The 23,266-nt window shown below is 44.7% G+C and overlaps 1 protein-coding gene across 2 annotated transcripts in view; it reads left to right on the forward strand.

Moving 5' to 3' along the window:
* Positions 1-18,400, forward strand: part of LOC115480632 (enoyl-[acyl-carrier-protein] reductase, mitochondrial-like) — a 47,820-nt gene extending 29,420 nt beyond the window's left edge. For both annotated transcript variants that reach the window (XM_030219451.1, XM_030219452.1), the window contains exons 9-10: positions 660-732; positions 18,028-18,400. In XM_030219451.1, the coding sequence (XP_030075311.1) occupies positions 660-732; positions 18,028-18,191 (237 nt within the window). In that variant the 3' untranslated portion in view covers positions 18,192-18,400. The remainder of the gene's footprint in view (positions 1-659; positions 733-18,027) is intronic.
* The last annotated feature ends 4,866 nt before the right edge of the window (positions 18,401-23,266 follow it).

Here is a 23,266-nt window from a genome sequence, read left to right on the forward strand (position 1 = left end):
TTTTTTGAGTCTGCCCCCCTTCAATCTCCTTTCATGTCCTCTCATTCTACCTCCTTCCCATCTCCGGAAAAGGTTCATGCATATCCTTGATATGCACAGCTGTCTCATTCATATTCCTTGTGGATAGCCTGAAAACCAGACTTGGCTGGGAGTGCCCCAAGGACTGGGTTGAGAACCCCTGCTGTATTGCACTGTACTTTGCTATAAGTTCCCGATGCTGACCTTTTCAGTAAAGAAATGCTTATATTGGGGTGAACTTTCCCTTATGATGCTATGTGCTGCTGATAGAGAATTACTTTTGAGTTTTTATACAGCTTTATGTGTTGTATGTAGCAGTTATTTTTCTGTATCTAAAACTAAGAAACTACGCTCTTGATAACATGTTTTCATGGGAAAACAGTACAGTAAGTAGCGCAGTGATAGGCAACTTTATTTTGCAGTGAGGAGTCTCAGGCAGCGGTTGACATTAAATAAATTGTTCCATTCTGTTTACAAAGTACCTGCGATAGGTGTTAGGGAGGCCCCCCGAAGAGCTGCAAGCAGTGTTGTTTTATGTAGAGCAATGTACATCCACAGTGAAAGTTGAATAAGTGCATAGTCTGTTCCCGTGTTTTGTATAGAATATGCATGACATATCTGTGGTGTTCTTGTCTCCTCAGAGTTCATTAATCTTTAAGGATATTAAAGTGCGGGGCTTCTGGATGAGCCAGTGGAAACAAGACCATGACCAGAGTGAGTGAAATAGCTTTATATTGTTTAGGCTGTCCATTCCTAAAGAGATTTTTAAACACTTTATCCCTTTCTTCAGCCTGTTGAAGTACATCTGTAGCGTTTTGGATTCTGTTGCTGGTGTTTGCATCACCAGATAGCATTGCTGTCCACTAACACAATAGACTCTTGCATTTGCTTATTTCTGGGTTTACCAGAGACAAACAGATGCTGTATATGCAACAGATCAAGAGGTGAACAGGCAAGAAGCCAGGGCTGCTCCTAGCATTAGACAAACTGAGCATCCACCTTGGGGGGGGTGTGGTAAGCAGCACAGCATTGGTACAGAAGAACCACAGGTAGAATGGTGTTACTTCATTCAAATTATATACAATATTGAAAGAAAAAAGCAGAGTAGCAGTAAACAAAAGGATAGTAAACAACTAAACAGTACCAGGAGACAAGACTAGAAGAACCCCCCCCCCCCCCGAATACTGTAAAGCAAGAAATAATTTCCCCTCTTCAGTTTCACTCATTAGATCACTGCAAATGTTACAGTCACAAGCCTTTACCGTAATAGTGGTTAACAACACTTCATTGCTCCTCCTGATTGTCTAGTTCTAATGTGCTGAAGGAGAAGTTCTCCTCCCTCCAGTTCTGACCAGTGTGAGCTATGAGAGAGATTTCAGGTACTATTTGTTCTACTACTTCTACGTAACGTTCTCTTTTTTTCTACTGCAGCTGCCGGTAAAATAGTTACTTACCTGTAACGGCTGTTCTTTGAGAATAGAAAGATATTTGAGTATTTAACTTCATGCAGTCCAGCTGGCTTTTTGTTTCTTTTTGACCCCCCCCCAAAAAAAAACAAAAAAAAACCGAACTGCCATAGCTGAGTGCACCGTTTAATTAGACAGCAGGTTGTCTTATCCCTGGGTAAGCTTGACCCTGGAAGGGCTTTTTTTTTTTAAATCATCATCATCAATTTTTATACTTTGGTGAACTAGGTTCATTCAAAATGGCTTATAACAATATAAAATAACAAGAAAGCAAGAAAAAAATGGAAGGAGTGAGAAAGCCAGAATAAAAATCACCTAACCGGCCTCTTACTACCCAACTTAATGCTGATTATTTAATAATAAGGGAAAACAAATTTCATTAACCTGACCTAAAGGACAGTAAAGTATCCTGTTCCCTCGTTCTTTGGGTAGTTTATTTTAGGGTTGTTGGGTTTTTTTTTTAAATTTTTATTTGTAGCAATTTAAATTTTACAAGTAGTAAAATAAACTTGTCATGAAATTTAGAGAAAGTAATATAAAGAAAATTATAACAATCAGGTAACTCAGTTCAGTCTTCCTTAGACAACAAATTGAGGGGGAGTGGGATAAGACAAGGAGATCAATTATCTATTAAGAAAATTTTACAAAAGAAAATGGCTTAACCCTGAATGAATATCGCTAAATCATTAGTTCCCATCGGTCCCACTGGATAGTTTCTTCATATCTAAAAAGGTGCGCACTTGATTCAGTTCAAAGAAAACATATTTATTGCCCAGGAAGCGTATCAAACACTTGCAAGGATATGGTAACAAAAAGGATGCACCTAGTTTCCTCTCTTAATGCCAGAAATTGTTTCCTTCTATCTTGCGTAGCCTTAGTCACGTCTGGGAAAAATCCATATTCTTTGACCACAAAAAGGTAATGAAGCGAACTTGAAGTATAATCTCATTACTGAGCTCAAGTCCTGCTCAAATACAAACAAAGCAATAAGCGTCCCTCGAATAGATACTTCTGACAATGAATCTTCCAGCAACGCAGACAGATCTTGATTCTCTGATCCAATTCCCTTTGATTGAGACAAATTCCCACCATTCACAGGTTCCACTCCCTTTTGAGCAAGAGTTGTTAAATAATATATTTTATTACATGGGGGAATAGCTGAAAGCTTCAGGTCGCCATCTTGCCACTCCCCCATCCCTGGGTAGTTTATTTTAAAATTTGGGACTGATAATTTTATTTAGTCAAATTTATTTTGGCTTATTTTTATTTTTGTTACATTTGTACCCTGCGCTTTCCCACTCATGGCAGGCTCAATGCGGCTTACATGGGGCAATGGAGGGTTAAGTGACTTGCCCAGAGTCACAAGGAGCTGCCTGTGCCTGAAGTGGGAATCAAACTCAGTTCCTCAGTTCCCCAGGACCAAAGTCCACCACCCTAACCACTAGGCCACTCCTCCACTGTTGCTACTATTTGAGATTCTACATGGAATGTTGCTATTCCACTAGCAACATTCCATGTAGAAGTCGGCCCTTGCAGATCACCAATGTGGCCGCGCAGGCTTCTACATGTGGAATAGGAACATTCCATGTAGAATCTCCAATAGTAGCAACATTCCATGTAGAATCTCCAATAGTATCTATTTTATTTTTGTTACATTTTTACCCTGCGCTTTCCCACTCATGGCAGGCTCAATGCAGCTGACATGGGGCAATGGAGGATTAAGTGACTTGCCCAGAGTCACAAGGAGCTGCCTGTGCCTGAAGTGGGAATCGAACTCAGTTCCCCAGGACCAAAGTCCACCACCCTAACCACTAGGCCTCTCCTCCACTTATGCTCTCATTAATTTCATGTTATTGATATCACATTGCTTGGGGGGGGGGGGGGGGGGGAGGAGCAAGCTCCCAGGCCCCATCAGCTTCTCGATGTGAGGAGTGTAAAACACACTGATGATGGGGGAGGGGGCTCTGGAACAGTCTCTCACAGATGCTGCCTCCCCCGGATTAGGTCTTCTACTCGCCCAGTTGGCTGCAATGCTGTTAAAAGGGCCAGAATGCCAGGCACCATTTGATGATGTCATATTGCTGGGGGTGGGGGGGGGGAGCAAGCTCCCATGCCTCAACAGCTTCCAGACATGAGAATGTTAAAACACACTGGTAGTGGGGGAGGGGGCTCAGGAACAGTCACACACACGCTGCCACCCAGGGATTAAGTCTTCCACTCACCCAGTTGACAGAGGGGAGACAGCAGGCTTCCACACCCCAGCGACTTCCTTAATTGGGGGAGAAGGGTCAGTTAGTCTCCCATGCACACTCCCACCCAGGAATTGGTTCTTGTTAAATTTGTTGCCAAGACTTAATTGCCTTAAAAACATTGTGATCATTTTGTTTCATTTATTGCTTATATACTGCTCCCCTAGGCAAAAGCTTGCCTGGTATGGTTTACATAAAATTAAAAACAAACGTTAATAAAACCAATTAGAATTTCAGCCCTTAATATAGAGACATAAAACCATCATTCCCAGAAGATAATACAGAAATTTCCGTAAAACTCTTCATTTCTCCTAGTCTTAAAAAAAAAAAAATCCCTCCATCCCTTTTATCTCAACAAAAACAGAGCTTTCCTTTCCACATTGCATCCGTACTATTGTAGATCTTTGTATTATTATTTTGCTTATCGCCCTCCTCAAATAATTATGTTTGAAGTAATTTCTGGGATTTCAAATAATTCTACTCATTCCACATTCTCATGGCATATTTTTCTCAGTTCTGGTCCCACAAACTAAATATTATACAATCAAATGTGCATTTTAAAACTCATGACATCAGAGCTTTGGCAGTGTGAGGTCAGCTTCTATGGAAGAGATTTGCAAAAGTACAACACAGACTTCTGTTCATACATTCACATGACATTACTGTTTGGAGAGAAATTCCTGACAAGACAGTAAGTTTGGTGAAACTGCCGTTGCCGTTTACAATCCAGTTCCATTCTTTCTTTAACAAGTGGGGCAAGCATGACCCATGGAATTCTGTCCAACTCTTCTATGATTGTGTATTTGTAAGGGGTAGCTGGGGGTCATGGAAAAGGTTGTTGGAGGATAGTTGTAAGGGGAGGGGTAATTTGCAGGGTGGTGTTGGTACAGAAAAACGAAGCAAAGAAAACAGTGGAAAACAAAAAAGTCCTCTCTCAAGTGGTGTCTTCTAAAACAAGGTCTTTATTGCAAACCAATTAAAACAACGACCCGACACGAATCGTGTTTCGGCCGTATAGGCCTGCGTCAGGGGTCTATAAATAAAGCGAATGCTACATACCTGTAGAAGGTATTCTCCGAGGACAGCAGGCTGATTGTTCTCACTGATGGGTGACGTCCACGGCAGCCCCTCCAATCGGAAACTTCACTAGCAAAGTCCTTTGCTAGCCCTCGCGCGCACCGCGCATGCGCGGCCGTCTTCCCGCCCGAAACCGGCTCGAGACGGCCAGTCCAGTATGTAGCAAGACAATACACTTCAAGGGAAGACACAACTCCAAAGGGGAGGCGGGCGGTGAGAACAATCAGCCTGCTGTCCTCGGAGAATACCTTCTACAGGTATGTAGCATTCGCTTTCTCCGAGGACAAGCAGGCTGCTTGTTCTCACTGATGGGGTATCCCTAGCCCCCAGGCTCACTCAAAACAACAACATTGGTCAATTGGGCCTCGCAACGGCGAGGACATAACTGAGATTGACCTAAAAAATTTACCAACTAACTGAGAGTGTAGCCTGGAACAGAACAAACAGGGCCCTCGGGGGGTGGAGTTGGATCCTAAAGCCCAAACAGGTTCTGAAGAACTGACTGCCCGAACCGACTGTCGCGTCGGGTATCCTGCTGCAGGCAGTAATGAGATGTGAATGTGTGGACAGATGACCACGTCGCAGCTTTGCAAATTTCTTCAATGGAGGCTGACTTCAAGTGGGCTACCGACGCAGCCATGGCTCTAACATTATGAGCCGTGACATGACCCTCAAGAGCCAGCCCCGCCTGGGCGTAAGTGAAGGAAATGCAATCTGCTAGCCAATTGGATATGGTGCGTTTCCCTACAGCCACTCCCCTCCTATTGGGGTCAAAAGAAACAAACAATTGGGCGGACTGTCTGGTGGGCTGTGTCCGCTCCAGGTAGAAGGCCAATGCTCTCTTGCAGTCCAAAGTGTGCAGCTGACGTTCAGCAGGGCAGGAATGAGGACGGGGAAAAAATGTTGGCAAGACAATTGACTGGTTCAGATGGAACTCCGACACGACCTTTGGCAGAAACTTAGGGTGAGTGCGGAGGACTACTCTGTTGTGATGAAATTTGGTGTAAGGGGCCTGGGCTACCAGGGCCTGAAGCTCACTGACTCTACGAGCCGAAGTAACTGCCACCAAGAAAAAGACCTTCCAGGTCAAGTACTTCGGATGGCAGGAATTCAGTGGCTCAAAAGGAGGTTTCATCAGCTGGGTGAGAACGACATTGAGATCCCATGACACTGTAGGAGGCTTGACAGGGGGCTTTGACAAAAGCAAACCTCTCATGAAGCGAACAACTAAAGGCTGTCCTGAGATCGGCTTACCTTCCACTTGGTAATGGTATGCACTGATTGCACTAAGGTGAACCCTTACGGAGTTGGTCTTCAGACCAGACTCAGACAAGTGCAGAAGGTATTCAAGCAGGGTCTGTGTAGGACAAGAGCGAGGGTCTAGGGCCTTGCTGTCACACCAGACGGCAAACCTCCTCCAATGAAAGAAGTAACTTCTCTTAGTGGAGTCTTTCCTGGAAGCAAGCAAGATGCGGGAGACACCCTCCGTCAGACCCAAAGAGGCAAAGTCTACGCCCTCAACATCCAGGCCGTGAGAGCCAGAGACTGGAGGTTGGGATGCAGAAGAGCCCCTTCGTCCTGCGTGATGAGGGTCGGAAAACACTCCAATCTCCACGGTTCTTCGGAGGATAACTCCAGAAGAAGAGGGAACCAGATCTGACGCGGCCAAAAAGGAGCAATCAGAATCATGGTGCCTCGGTCTTGCTTGAGTTTCAACAAAGTCTTCCCCACCAGAGGTATGGGAGGATAAGCATACAGCAGGCCCTCCCCCCAATCCAGGAGGAAGGCATCCGATGCCAGTCTGCCGTGGGCCTGAAGCCTGGAACAGAACTGAGGGACTTTGTGGTTCACTCGAGATGCGAAGAGATCTACCAAGGGGGTGCCCCACACCTGGAAGATCTGTCGTACCACACGGGAATTGAGCGACCACTCGTGAGGTTGCATAATCCTGCTCAACCTGTCGGCCAGACTGTTGTTTACGCCTGCCAGATATGTGGCTTGGAGCACCATGCCTTGACGGCGAGCCCAGAGCCACATGCTGACGGCTTCCTGACACAGGGGGCGAGATCCGGTGCCCCCCTGCTTGTTGACATAGTACATGGCAACCTGATTGTCTGTCTGAATTTGGATAATTTGGTGGGACAGCCGATCTCTGAAAGCCTTCAGAGCGTTCCAGATCGCTCGCAACTCCAGAAGATTGATCTGCAGATCGCTTTCTTGGAGGGACCACCTTCCTTGGGTGTGAAGCCCATCGACATGAGCTCCCCATCCCAGGAGAGACGCATCCGTGGTCAGCACTTTTTGTGGCTGAGGAATTTGGAAGGGACGTCCCAGAGTCAAATTGGAGCAAATCGTCCACCACAACAGGGATTCGAGAAAACTCGTGGACAGGTGGATCACGTCCTCTAGACCCCCAGCGGCCTGATACCACTGGGAAGCTAGGGTCCATTGAGCAGATCTCATGTGAAGGCGGGCCATGGGAGTCACATGAACTGTGGAGGCCATGTGGCCCAGCAATCTCAACATCTGCCGAGCTGTGATCTGCTGGGACGCTCGCACCCGTGAGACGAGGGACAACAGGTTGTTGGCTCTCGTCTCTGGGAGATAGGCGCGAGCCGTCCGAGAATCCAGCAGGGCTCCGATGAATTCGAGTTTCTGCACTGGAAGAAGATGGGACTTTGGGTAATTTATCACAAACCCCAGTAGCTCCAGGAGGCGAATAGTCATCTGCATGGACTGCAGGGCTCCTGCCTCGGATGTGTTCTTCACCAGCCAATCGTCGAGATATGGGAACACGTGCACCCCCAGCCTGCGAAGCGCCGCTGCTACCACAGCTAGGCACTTTGTGAACACCCTGGGCGCAGAGGCGAGCCCAAAGGGTAGCACACAGTACTGGAAGTGGCGTGTGCCCAGCTGAAATCGCAGATACTGTCTGTGAGCTGGCAGTATCGGGATGTGTGTGTAGGCATCCTTCAAGTCCAGAGAGCATAGCCAATCGTTTTGCTGAATCATGGGGAGAAGGGTGCCCAGGGAAAGCATCCTGAACTTTTCTTTTACGAGATATTTGTTCAGGGCCCTTAGGTCTAGGATGGGACGCATCCCCCCTGTTTTCTTTTCCACAAGGAAGTACCTGGAATAGAATCCCAGCCCTTCTTGCCCGGATGGCACGGGCTCGACCGCATTGGCGCTGAGAAGGGCGGAGAGTTCCTCTGCAAGTACCTGCTTGTGCTGGAAGCTGTAGGACTGAGCTCCCGGTGGACAATTTGGAGGGTTTGAGGCCAAATTGAGGGTGTATCCTTGCCGGACTATTTGGAGAACCCACTGATCGGAGGTTATGAGAGGCCACCTTTGGTGAAAAGCTTTCAACCTCCCTCCGACTGGCAGGTCGCCCGGCACTGACACTTGGATGTCGGCTATGCTCTGCTGGAGCCAGTCAAAAGCTCGCCCCTTGCTTTTGCTGGGGAGCCGCGGGGCCTTGCTGAGGCGCACGCTGCTGACGAGAGCGAGCGCGCTGGGGCTTAGCCTGGGCCGCAGGCTGTCGGGAAGGAGGATTGTACCTACGCTTGCCAGAAGTATAGGGAACAGTCTTCATTCCCCCGAAAAATCGTCTACCTGTAGAGGTAGAAGCTGAAGGCTGCCGGCGGGCGAACTTGTCGAATGCGGTGTCCCGCTGGTGGAGAGACTCTACCACCTGTTCGACTTTTTCGCCAAGAATGTTATCCGCACGGCAAGGCGAGTCCGCAATCCGCTGCTGGAGTCTATTCTCCAGGTCGGCGGCACGCAGCCATGAGAGCCTGCGCATCACCACACCTTGAGCAGCGGCCCTGGACGCAACATCGAAAGTGTCATAAACTCCTCTGGCCAGGAATTTTCTGCACGCCTTCAGCTGCCTGACCACCTCCTGAAAGGCTTGGCTTGCTCGGGGGGAAGAGCATCAACCAAGCCCGCCAACTGCCGCACATTGTTCCGCATGTGTATGCTCGTGTAGAGCTGGTAAGACTGGATCTTGGACACGAGCATAGAGGAATGGTAGGCCTTCCTCCCAAAGGAGTCTAAGGTTCTAGCGTCCTTGCCCGGGGGCGCCGAAGCATGTTCCCTAGAACTCTTAGCCTTCTTTAGGGCCAAATCCACAACTCCAGAGTCATGAGGCAACTGAGTGCGCATCAGCTCTGGGTCCCCATGGATCCGGTACTGGGACTCGATCTTCTTGGGAATGTGGGGATTAGTTAAGGGTTTTGTCCAGTTCGCAAGCAATGTCTTTTTTAGGACATGGTGCAAGGGAACAGTGGACGCTTCCTTAGGTGGAGAAGGATAGTCCAGGAGCTCAAACATTTCAGCCCTGGGCTCGTCCTCCACAACCACCGGGAAGGGGATGGCCGTAGACATCTCCCGGACAAAGGAAGCGAAAGACAGGCTCTCAGGAGGAGAAAGCTGCCTTTCAGGAGAGGGAGTGGGATCAGACGGAAGACCCTCAGACTCCTCGTCAGAGAAATATCTGGGATCTTCCTCTTCCTCCCACGAGGCCTCACCCTCGGTGTCAGACACAAGTTCCCGAACCTGTGTCTGTAACCTCGCCCTGCTCGACTCGGTGGAACCACGTCCACGATGGGGGCGTCGAGAGGTAGACTCCCTCGCCCGCATCGGCGAAGCTCCCTCCGCCGACGTAGTCGGGGAGCCTTCCTGGGAGGTGGCCGCGGTCGGCACTGCACGCGGTACCGACGTCGGGGACCTCAACCTGGGCGATGGGCCAGCCGGCGCCACGCTCGACGGTACCGGAGGCGCAAGCACCGCCGGTACCGGAGGGGAAGGGCGCAACAGCTCTCCCAGAATCTCTGGGAGAACGGCCCGGAGGCTCTCGTTCAGAGTGGCTGCAGAAAAAGGCTGAGAGGTCGATGCAGGCGTCGACGTCAGAACCTGTTCCGGGCGAGGAGGCTGTTCCGGGCTGTCCAGAGCGGAGCGCATCGACACCTCTTGAACAGAGGGTGAGCGGTCCTCTCGGTGCCGATGCCTGCTGGGTGCCGAATCCCTCGGCGACCCAGAGCTCTCGGTGCCGACACGGGGAGGAGACCGGTGTCGATGCTTCTTCGATTTCTTCCGAAGCATGTCACCGGAGCTCCCCGGCACCGACGAGGAGGACGTAGAATCCATCCGTCGCTTCCTCGGGGCCGAGACCGAAGAGGGTCGATCTCGGGGGGGCTGTACCGCAGGAGCCCTCAGGGTAGGAGGAGACCCACCCGAGGGCTCACCGCCACCAGCAGGGGAATGGACAGCCCTCACCTGCACTCCACTCGATGCACCACCGTCCGACGACATCAGGAGACGAGGTCCCGGTACCACCGACGTCGATGCAGCTATCCGATCTCTCGGCGCCGATGCAGAGGCCCGATACCTCGATGCACTCGATGCAAGGGCGGCCGAGGAAGATGGTCTGGACGCTGACGACGTCGATGCACTCGAAGATCCCGGTGCCGATGCCGACGAAGAGCCCGAGAACAACACGTTCCACTGGGCTAGTCTCGCTACCTGAGTCCGCCTTTGAAGCAGGGAACACAGACTACAGTTCTGAGGGCGGTGCTCGGCCCCCAGACACTGAAGACACGACGAGTGTCGATCAGTGAGCGAGATAACCCGGGCGCACTGGGTGCACTTCTTGAAGCCGCTGGAAGGCTTCGATGTCATGGGCGGAAAAATCACGCCGGCGAAATCAAAATCCGAAATGGCGAAATTTGAAGCACCAAAAATTTAGAGGGAGAAAAAATCTCGACCGAGGCCGAAAAGAGGCCTACCCCGACGACGAAAGAAAACTTACCGGGGCAAAAAGCTGGAAGTACGGGAAGGATTGACACGAAACCCGGGGAGGGTTTTCGGAGCACTTCCCGACTAAAGTAAAGCTTTCCCGAAGGAAAAAAACACGCTCAAAAATAATTTGGACGCGCGAGGTCGACTTTCCGGGGCTCGACACGGCGAAAACACGACCGTACCGAGTGCGGACAAAAGAAGACTACATACTGGACTGGCCGGCTCGAGCCGGTTTCGGGCGGGAAGACGGCCGCGCATGCGCGGTGCGCGCGGGCGCGCGAGGGCTAGCAAAGGACTTTGCTAGTGAAGTTTCCGATTGGAGGGGCTGCCGTGGACGTCACCCATCAGTGAGAACAAGCAGCCTGCTTGTCCTCGGAGAAACATAAATACAAATCAATAGACGAACATTTAAATTACATGTGAAACATGCTAAAATCAAAACATATATATATATATAGCGAAAGACTTTTGAAATGAGGTTTAAATATACATGCATAGAGGAACATACCTATTCACTTCCAATCAAGGAAGAGAATATGTAGATAAAAATGCTGGTCAAATTTCTGCAAATTGAAATGCTCTGTGATAAAGAGATAACGAAAAACAATTTTCATATAATGTTATCAAATAAATATAAATAAAACACAGAACCATAGATCCATATTTTTTGAACATACAAATCATATTATTGAAACATTAAACTAAATGGGAATGTGAATCATAAGTGTTAATAAAACAGAAAATATTGGTATATATATACCTCTACATTTATAGATATGTATCGGTTTTATAGGAAACTTTTAATAAAAAAATTTTTTTCTGGAAATGCAGCGATAGGTAAAGATATCTCAGTAGTGAAGGACAAATCAAAATGGATGCCACCTGGTCCTCCTGATCCGGTCGTGTCTACTTTTTACAAATGTGTCTTATCAGACATTGGTCGTTTAGAGAAAAACAAATATAAGGCACATTATAATCTCACAAAAGATGAGCACACAGCCATGTTAGCATTATCACGAAATCATGAGATTGTCTTGAAACCAGCCGACAAGGGAGGAGCAATAGTCATACAAAACAGAGAAAACTATACAATGGAGGTTAGAAGACAGATTCTAGACAGACAATACTATGTCGAATTAGAAGAGGATCCAACTCCTGTTCTCCAGGAAGAGATATTAGGATTGGTAAATTTTGCCTATGATGCAGGGTATATAACATCAAAAGAGAAAAATTTTCTTATCATTAAATACCCGACAGTTCCAACTATTTATACACTACCCAAGATCCATAAAAGTTTAGACAACCCTCCAGGCCGACCTATCATATCAGGTAATGGATCTGTTTTAGAACCTCTCTCCAAATTTGTTGACCACTTTTTAAGACCTTTCGTTCCATTAATAGAATCCTATGTTAGAGATTCTTCACATATGATCACTACCTTGGAGACCTTTGATGGTGTACTTGACGACCTGATTATGGTTACTTTAGATATAGAGGCTCTCTATACCAATATACCACAGTTAGAGGCTTTACTGGTTATCGAAAACACTCTTGGAAGAAGAACTAATGATAGACGCGTCCCCAATCATTTTATAATTACTTTAGCCACTCTTGCATTGACAAAGAACTATTTTGGTTTTGAGGGGAGTTTTTTCCAACAAATAAAAGGAACAGCCATGGGGTCAGCCATGGCTCCTGATATTGCCAACCTGTATGTTGCGGAGTTTGAACAAAAATTTTTGAAAGAACATCAATATAAAAATGAAATAAGATTGTACAAACGTTACATAGATGATATTTTCATTCTATGGAAGGGCGATATGGAAAGTTTATTCACCTTCTTCGATTGGTTGAACACTAGAGATCCAAACTTACACTTTCAGATGCACTATCACCATCATGAGATTTCTTTTTTAGACATTATGATTAAAAAAAACCCTTATTCCTTAAAAACAACAATTTACAGGAAGTCTACAGATAAGAACAATTACTTACATTTCACTAGCTTTCATAACCGGTCATTAAAAGAAAACTTACCATATTCACAATTCTTGAGGCTACGGAGACTTTGTACAGATTTTGACGACTTCCAGGACAAATCAAAAAGCATGGTCTATAGGTTTAACAATAGAGGTTATCCCCAAGAATGTGTAAGGAAGAGTCTAAGGAGGGCTATTGGGAAGGACAGACAAGATCTTCTATATGAGAAGACAGATAAACGTAGCCCAGATTTGGTTTGCACATTGAAATTTTCACAATTTTCTAGAGGTATTAAGAAGATCATTAAAAAACATTGGCACATTTTAGAAACAGAAGAGTGCTTCACCGATTTAGTACCAGTGATAGCATATTCACGCAACCGAAATTTGAAAATTTTTGGTACCATCCACCCTTCCAGGTCCGAGTTCCACTATAGATGTGGGTAACGGCCATATCCCCTGTGGTAGGTGTTCAGTGTGTAAACATTCCTTAACTTTAACATCATTTTATTGTCAGAACAATCAAAAAAACTATCCTCTCAAACATTTTTCAGATTGTAATACTGTAGGGGTAATTTACATTATCATATGCCCATGTGGTTTATTATATGTGGGGAAAACCAAAAGGGCAGTGAAAACAAGAATAATAGAACATAGAAGCTGTTTGACAAGGCAGGTGCAAAGTGCCCCATTGGTCCCACACTGGGCTGAGAAGAATCACACCATAGAAGAGCTTAGGTTTTTTGTATATAAAAAGATATATATGTCATGGCGGGGAGGAAATATTGATGTTAAGTTGTTAAGAGAAGAACAAAGAACAATATATACTCTAAACACAATTATACCAAACGGTCTCAATACAGACACGGATTTGAGTTCATTTTTGTAAGATAGATGTATATGATGACAACACAGATCAATATATGCGTATTAATTTTCAGACACATTTTTTATTATTAATACCTTTTTGTATCAACCTTTTTAGAGTCTAGTATGGTGAAACTGTGGTTCTCTACTTTTCATTTATTATTATTTTTTATCTGTATTTTTTATTTTTTAATTTTCAGCGTCGGCCGGATAAATGCTGCCTCTCCTTTTTTTAAAAAATAGTAGAATATCAAGTGCATAAGACGTGATTTTGATTTTAATATTTCTAAGTTTTAACATCTCCGCCATAGATATTAGGCAAATCATAATATGTTTATTTAAAAATTTCTTATTTAATGAGTGAAATTCATTTATTGATGGTACAAGATTATGTTTAGATGTGCAAGATTTATTCAAATCGCCACTTTGTTCATTCATATATATACATAACTTTCTGTACTTTCACGAGTACATTTTTTACATACATTGTTTTATCTCTTTTGACAAATTTGTATGCATGGATATCGCGTGCAGTTCAGCTGCTTACATTCAAGCAGACAGGCGTTATTACGTTGTGGTTTGTGCCTTTGAAATCAGCGCTTATATGCCTAATCATTTTTTTATCAATGCGTGCAATTAATGCATTTGGGCATACATGTTTTTGTGTATATATATATTTTTTATACCAAGGCTTTTATTTATTTGATTATGCATATTGAACTTTCGGACATGGCACTCCATAATATTTATTGAAGTTAACGGTTCGACGTCATTTCCTGTTCTTTTTTTCCCCTCTTTTTTTGTTTAGATCGTTTTGCCGTTTGATTTTTCATTTGCCCATTTCTTAGTTTTGAGTTCATAATACGTTTGATATCTGTTCAGTTGTGCATAATTAAAAATATATTTCATACATTCACACGGGACTAATGTGACGTCACTTCCGCTGTTTAGTTTTAAAATCCTGTTGTAGTGTCGCCGTTTTGCTTTCGTTTTTTCATTTGTGTATTGCTAGCTCGATAGTGAAGTTTAAGCAGCAGTATCCTGATTGGTAAGTGATAATTTTCAGTTTGTGATTTAGTTTTTAGGTAGAAGCACTCAGCGCCTTCAACATAGTTGAGTCCTAAGTTTCAAGTGGCGATTTCATACATTTTATGGTTATATCGGATTGGCGTAATTTTTTCTATTTTTTCAATTATGCCTCCATAAGCGCTCTTGGCGAAGTTTATTTATACCTCATTTTTGATTTCTGATTTTTTATTTTTATTTTTTCAGAGCTTACACTGTTCACTTTCATATCTTTATAGTCTGGTGATTTATCATTGTACCAGCATGTGCTCTGCCTTGCCCTGTTATTTTAATGCAGGTCTGCAGGCTGGGCAACGTTTATGGTAAATTGCTTTTGAAGTTACATGCCCGGTTTCACCATGCCCCTTTCTCTCTTTTTCTTTCTTTTTATATACATATAATTACATAATCTTTTTATATGATTTTAACACATTCCATGTGTTTTTATTTACAAATTTATATTTGTTATGCAAAAATATTAACACACATTTTATTGATATTTTGGTTTTATATATAGATCTGTGACTTGTCTCTCTCATACTCACTATATAATGGTTTTATTCATTCGCAGTCCGCATCTACATATTTTGTTCCTCTGTTTTCTGCATTATTTATTTGTTTTTTTGTAGTTTGGTGCTATAAATGTAGAGGTATATATATACCAATATTTTCTGTTTTATTAACACTTATGATTCACATTCCCATTTAGTTTAATGTTTCAATAATATGATTTGTATGTTCAAAAAATATGGATCTATGGTTCTGTGTTTTATTTATATTTATTTGATAACATTATATGAAAATTGTTTTTCGTTATCTCTTTATCACAGAGCATTTCAATTTGCAGAAATTTGACCAGCATTTTTATCTACATATTCTCTTCCTTGATTGGAAGTGAATAGGTATGTTCCTCTATGCATGTATATTTAAACCTCATTTCAAAAGTCTTTCGCTATATATATATATATGTTTTGATTTTAGCATGTTTCACATGTAATTTAAATGTTCGTCTATTGATTTGTATTTATGTTTATTTATAGACCCCTGACGCAGGCCTATACGGCCGAAACACGATTCGTGTCGGGTCGTTGTTTTAATTGGTTTGCAATAAAGACCTTGTTTTAGAAGACACCACTTGAGAGAGGACTTTTTTGTTTTCCACTGTTTTCTTTGCTTCGTTGTTCTTCTGTGGAGAGAACACCTTCTGCGTGTGTTGGCGGTGTTGGTACAGATGCAGGGAAGTTGATGCAGTTGCAGGCGTAAGAACCAGCTCCGGGGGTGCCATGTACCACCAATATTGAGTGAGTCCCTTCACTGTGTCCAGGCCACTGGTGTAGCTAAGGGGGCCTGGGCCCCCCCAAATTGGCTCCGGGGCTGAAAACAGGACAGGGCGCCAGGCAATGTAAGACCAGCGTGGGACAAATGCCAGCCAAGGTACCTTCCGGGGGGGGGGGAACGGGCAAAGTGGTGGCGGTAGAGCAGCAGCAGGGAGGCGGCCCAAAATGTGCCCCCCACCACCACCACCATGGGCTCTGCCCTCCCACTCCCGTTGAGGTCTGACTACGCCCCTGGTCCAGGCATGAGTAATTTGAATTTGTGTTTGGCACCCGTGGTTGCAGGAGGTAATTTTTGGGAGTGTGAGCAGTGGTGGTGGATATTTACAGAACGGTACAGTAGTGGGAGGGGGCTGGATTGAATAGTATTAAAGTCAGCGACGGAGAAGATGAAGTGGCCTATCCAACCATGTTGTTAAAGCTAATCTCCCAACACCTAGCAGTAGAAGTTGATTGCCTACGGGCAGTGATGTGCTGGAGCCGGCTCACAAGAGCCGGTTGTTAAATTTTTAACATCTTGCGAGCCGGCTCCAGTAAACGAGGTAAGCATGGCAGGAGGGCGCCACAAGCCATGCTTACCCCGTTTACCTCACCTCCCACCATTGCCCTGATTTGCCTGCGCCGCCCTGGGGGGGGGGGGGGGGGGGGGGGGGGGAGTTAAATCTTTTTTTATTACCTCCGGCCGCGTCATTGAAAGCCCTGCCCGTCTCTAGCCTTCCCTTCGTGAGTTCGTTCCCTCAGAGTCCCGCCTTCTGATGTCATTTCCTCTTTCCGCGAGGGCGGGACTCTGAGGGAACAAACTCGAAGGGAAGGCTAGAGATGGGCAGGGCTTTCAATACCGTGGCCGCTTCGACGGAGATAATCAGGGGAGCGAGGAAAATTGCTGGGTATGGGTGGCTGGAGGGGGGGGGGGCAGGGGAGAGAAAAGAATCGCTGGGTATGGGTGACTGGAGGAGGGGGCAGGGGAGAGAAGAGAATCATTGGGTATGGGTGGCTGGGGGGGGCAGGGGAGAGAAGAGAATCGATGGGTATGGATGGCTGGAGGGGGGGCAGGGGAGAGAAGCGAATCAATGGATATAGATGGATAGAGGGGGGCAGGGGAGAGAATTGCTGATATGGATGGAGGGCAGGGGAGAAGAGAGTTGCTGGACATGGGTAGATGGAGGGGAGGGCAGGGGGAGAGCAGGGTTGCTGGACATGGGTGGATGGAGGGCAGGGGACAGGAGAGTTGCTGGACATGGGTGGGTAGATGGAGGGCAGGGGACAGGAGAGTTGCTGGACATGGATGGAGGAGAGGGAACGGAGAGAGAAGAAATGCTGGACATGGATGGAGGGGAGGGAAGAGTGAGGAAGGAGATGAGATTAGGGAAAAGGAAGAGAGGAGAAAAACTGCACATGGATGAATAGGCAGAAGCTGGATCAACTGGACAGTCAAGTCTGCGGAGGACCCAGCTTTTACTTACAGATGTAAGGCAAGAAATGAAGAAGAAAGGCAGAAAGTAAAGAAATAAATGGAAAGGAAGCCCTGGAAACGGAGTTAAGAGGACAGATAACAGCAGAATCAGATACTGGGCCAGCAAGATCAGAAAAACAGTCACCAGACAACAAAGGTAGAAAAAAATGATTTTATTTTCATTATAGTGTTTGGAATATGTTCACTTTGAGAATCAGGTGCTCAACATTAAAAGTTTATATTTATTTACTTATGGCATTTTATCCCACATTAAAAATGAATTAGATTGGAACCTGGGATCATTTATTTTTGTTTTCCTGGAGTAATGCATTGCCCCCCCCCCCCCCAGGCTCTCGCCCTAGCTATAGCCAACTCTGCAATTTGTGTGTGTGTGTGGGGGGGGGGGGGGGGGGGGGGGGAGGGGGGCGCAGAGGTGGACCAGGGAGAGAGAGAGCCTGTTGTTAAACATTTACCAGCACACCACTGCCTACGGGGGTACAAGTTCTTACTGAATCTGGTTTCTGTTTGCTCATGTATTGAATGTCTGCCATCCTGGGTAGATGAACATACAACTCAGGATATAAAGTCTACCACACAGACAATATGTACCTTGGCTACATTGTTCATTTGTTTTCTTACGTTGTGCCATAAGGAAAAAGCAGTTTTCCTTTTCAGCGGGATTGGTAATATCAGAATTTTTGTGCTGTGATTTCCATGCAGACAGGGAAGAATTGAACCAGATGCTCCTGGATCTGTGCAGTTTGATTCGTGCAGGGAAGCTTTCAGCTCCATTCTGTTCAGAGATCCCCTTGGAGGATTATAAGGATGCTGTGGAGTCTTCCATGAAACCGTATGTGTCTGCCAAACAAATACTGATCATGTGACTAGATCCTGAAGACAAATAAGCAACAGAGACTCTTCTGGGTCAGTTTTGATCACTGAATCATTCGTTTCACCAGAGGCCATCAGACAAGCCTGAGCAGAAACTGAGTGTCTCTTGAGAACATGGCATTTGGCCCATTAAGGGGTCCTTTTACTAAACTAAGATAAAAAGTGGCTTTAGTGCACCCTTAGTGGAGGAGTAGCCTAGTGGTTAGTACAGTGGACTTTGATCCTGCGGAACTGAGTTCAGTTCCCACTGCAACTCCTTGTGACTCTGGGCAAGTCACTTAACCCTCCATTGCCCCTGGTACAAAATAAGTACCTGAATATATGTAAACTGCTTTGAATGTAGTTGCAAAAACCTCAGGCCATATATCAAGTCCCATTTCCCTTATGCACGTTTTCCCTATGAACTAAGGCCATTTTTTTTTACTGCAGCCGGAAAATAGTCAACTAATGTTAAAAATATAAAAAAAGAATTTTTGTATTTTTATGGTTAGATATTGTTTGGATTCTTTTCCTCATTTATTGCATAGTTTATATCTATTAAAACACTAATGTTGCCATTAGCGTGCGGCCATTAAAAAGAATTACTGTATGAGCGCTTACCGACACCTATTTTGTAGGTGGTTAAGGGCTCACTCGGTACTCCTGCGCACACCGATTTAGAACTTATTGCAGGACGCCTGCAATTGTGTCCCATGGTAAGCTTGTGCTAGCGTTTACTGCAGCTTTAGTATAAGGGCCCTTAATATCAGTACAAGATGAGTTTAATGTAATTTACCATTGCCTTATGCCTTTCTATAGCCCACACTGACTGGTGTCACGATGGGCTTAATAGCGTACATATGTACTATAGCAATATATGTCCTCTAACAAGCACCCTGTGATCTTTCCTGTTTCTGTAAGTTTGAATCCATGTTGCTTTTCACAATTCTATGTACAGTGTATACAATAAAGACTTTGCAAAACCACAGTATACAACTAACTTTAACATACTTAAAACATCAGTACTGCATTTGAGGGAAACTGACAGTGTGATTGACGTCTGAACAGCAAATGTATATCCACACACACACCGTTATTCAAGGTCTAAAGAACAGGACCCCTCCCCCTTTTTTTTTTCCTCTCTATAACAAATAAATGTCTGGATGTACAATAATAATACTTGGTTCACAAATAGACTTATGATAGCTATAAACTGATCATGCAACAAGTATGCAGCGTAATAAATATTCTTTGCAAACTTCCCATAACAAAGCTACTTCAAAATAAAAACAGAGAAAAATGTAGGCAGATAAAGACTTTATTTATTTAACACATTTATATCCCACATTTTCCCACTTAGTTGCAGGCTCAATGTGGCTTACACAATACCGTAGCGGTAGGCTCCGGTTCAATAATATACATACATAGTAAATTCATAGGCATGTAAGAACATTAATTATAAGGCAACAAAGAGATAATGAGGGAATGGTGATAGAAGTCTAGTACAGTCCATATTTTCCATGTGTCGCAGGAAGTAGAGGATTAGTTTGGGTCTATGGCCTACCCATCCATGCCATTTGTTCTCCCTTCCACTTCCTTAGAGATCCTATGCACTTGTCCCAAGCTCTCTTGAATTCAGATACTGTTTTCATCCCCACCACTTCCACCGGGAGACCATTCCACAAATTCACCACCCTTTCCGTGAAGAAGTATTTCCTCAGGTTACTTCTGAGTTTATCCCCTCTCACCTTCATCCTATGCCTTTTCGTTCCAGAGCTTCCTTTCAGTTGAAAGAGACTTGCCTCTTATGCATTTATGCCGCATAAATATTTAAATGTCACTAAAATATGTCCTCTCATATTGAAGTCTGTTCCAATACGCTGTATGACAAAATGTATGATTGACCATTCTGGATGGAGGAGTCGGTCCAGAGCCACCCTCTGAACCGACTCCACCGTTTATATTTTATTGAAGGCTGTGGTCTCCAGAATTGTACACAATATTCTAAATGAGTTCTTGCCAGAGTCTTATACAGGGGCATTACTACTACTACTACTACTATTTAGCATTTCTATAGCGCTACAAGGCATACGCAGCGCTGCACAAACATAGAAGAAAGACAGTCCCTGCTCAAAGAGCTTACAATCTAATAGACAAAAAATAAATAAAGTAAGCAAATCAAATCAATTAATGTGAACGGGAAGGAAGAGAGGAGGGTAGGTGGAGGCGAGTGGTTACAAGTGGTTACGAGTCAAAAGCAATGTTAAAGAGGTGGGCTTTCAGTCTAGATTTAAAGGTGGCCAAGAATGGGGCAAGACGTAGGGGCTCAGGAAGTTTATTCCAGGCATAGGGTGCCGTGAGACAGAAGGCGCGAAGTCTGGAGTTGGCAGTGGTGGAGAAGGGAACAGATAAGAAGTGCACGGAGTGCACGGGAAGGGGTGTAGGGAAAGACGAGTGTGGAGAGATACTGGGGAGCAGCAGAGTGAGTACATTTATAGGTTAGTAGAAGAAGTTTGAACAGGATGCGAAAACGGATAGGGAGCCAGTGAAGGGTCTTGAGGAGAGGGGTAGTATGAGTAAAGCGACCCTGGCGGAAGATGAGACGGGCAGTAGAGTTTTGAACCGACTGGAGAGGGGAGAGGTGACTAAGTGGGAGGCCAGCAAGAAGCAGATTGCAGTAGTCTAAACGAGAGGTGACAAGGGTGTGGATGAGGGTTTTGGTAGAGTGCTCGGAAAGAAAGGGGCGGATTTTACGGATGTTGTAAAGAAAGAAAGGACAGGTCTTGGCAATCTGCTGGATATGAGCAGAGAAGGAGAGAGAAGAGTCAAAGATGACCCCAAGGTTTCGAGCTGAGGAGACAGGGAGAATGAGAGAGCCATCAACAGAAATAGAAAACGGGGGGAGCGGGGAGGTGGGTTTGGGGGGGAAAATGAGAAGCTCGGTTTTGGTCATATTTAATTTCAGGTGGCGTTGAGACATCCAGACAGCAATGTCAGACAAGCACACTGAAACTTTGGTTTGGATGCAAGGTGAGATATCAGGGGTAGAAAGGTAGATTTGGGAGTCATCAGCATAGAGATGGGCATCATCACCTCCTTTTTCCTACTGGCCATTCCTCTCTCTGTGCACCCAAGCATCCTTCTAGCTTTTGCTGTCACCTTTTTTTTTTTACCTGTTTGGCCACCTTAAGATCATCACATATGATCACAGCCAAGTCCTGTTCCTGTTTCATACACAAAACAGTTCTTCACCCCCTAAACTGTACCATTCTCACGGGTTTTTGCAGCCCAAATGCATAACCCTTCATTTTTTAGCATTAAATCTTAACTGCCAAATTCCAGACCATTTCTGTAGCTTCCCTAAGTCCTTCTTCATGCTATCTACACCATCAGGGGTGTCTACCCTATCATCTGGCAAAGAGGCAAACCTTACCAGGCAACCCTTCAATAATATCGCTTACAAAAATATTAACGAACCGGCGAAAGAACCAAACGCCACCGATAACATTCTTTTCTTTCCCTCAAAATAAGCTCCATTTACCACTATCCTCTGTCGCCTTCCACTCAACCAGTTACTAACCCAGTCAGTCACTTTAGGGCCCATACTGAGGGCACTCAGATTATTAGTCATCTATGCGGAACTATGTCAAAGGCTTTGCTAAAATCTAAATACACAACATTTAGCACTTCCTCAATCCAACTCTCTGGTCATCCAGTCAATTAATCAGATTTGTCTGACAAGACCTGCCTCTAGTGAACCCATGTTGCCTCGGGTCCTGTAAAAGTGTCTCCATTAATTTACTTACCACACAAGTCAGATTTACCGGCCTATAGTTCCCAACCTTTTCCTTTCCCTTTGTGGAGAGGGACCACATCTGCTCTTCTTCAATCCTCTGGGACCACTCCCGACTCTTGAGAAGCATTGAAAAGGTTGGCCAGTGGAGCTTCCCTAAATTATGTGAACAAATAAAACTTGAAATGTGAACACTAAGAACATTATGCTCAGAATCAATTTGCATGCAAAAACTTAAAGTGCATATGTGAAATGTCTTTGTGTGGAGTAGATCTGCATAGAATCCTCTTGACTTGGTCAATGGCATCGGCCATGCGTTTACTTCGGTGTTGATGGCTACTGAGGCAGTGTTTGAAGTCACTGGTAATATCATTTTCCAAATGTGTTTTTTTTTCAGTCCACCAAGTGACCTTTGTTTATCTGGAAACATTTTTTAAGAACATCTTTTTCATTCCATGACATTTTGTTTGTCTCGGAGGTTTTATTATGCACATTCTTTAAAAGCAAAACCCCCCTGTTGACCAATTGTAAACAGTGATGTTATGATTTGTAAAGAATATTTATCATGTTGCATACTTGTTGCTTGATTTTATTGCTATATCATAGGCCCTTTGTGAGCTATGTTATTATTGTATATGCAGGAGAAGAGTGGGAACAGAATCTGGCTCTTCAAAAAAAAACAGGCCGAGGTCATCCAATATTCCCACTCTTCTCCAGCTCCTGAGATTATTCTTGGGACACTGCTGTTCTTTTCCACCCCGGTGGTTTGTGCTATTATTGTATATGCAGACATTTGTTATAAAGAAAATTAAAAGGGGTCTTATTTTGAAACATGGTGTATAATTAATCTACTATAATAAAACGCACCTCCAATGTTCTGAAGCTGACTCCGTGGCTTCAGTGAAGGGTTCGTAACATCGTTACAGGGTTCGTAACATTTGTAAGTCTGTCACAACTCTCTCTGCCCATCTTCGCGTCAAAAACATGATGACGTCGAGGGCGGAACAGTGAGAGTGAAGGCAACGGTGCACACTTACGACGTTGAGGGATGTATACTAGCGCCCGTTTCATTGGTCTCAGAAACGGGTCTTTTTTACTAGTTTATCTATAAATAAGTAACATATATACACACACAAAATCATATAATTGCTTTTTAGTAGATTTGGGATGCCTTCTAAGTATCCTAAATTTTTATGTAGAGGGCCACGTCACTTTTAAAATCATTTATAAGGCTTGACAGACAATTTTAATAACCTTTTCCCCAAATCTCCCATTTCTTTCCATCCTGACATTTCC

The sequence above is a fragment of the Microcaecilia unicolor genome, chromosome 11, assembly GCF_901765095.1.
Source record: "Microcaecilia unicolor chromosome 11, aMicUni1.1, whole genome shotgun sequence".
Taxonomy (NCBI): domain Eukaryota; kingdom Metazoa; phylum Chordata; class Amphibia; order Gymnophiona; family Siphonopidae; genus Microcaecilia; species Microcaecilia unicolor.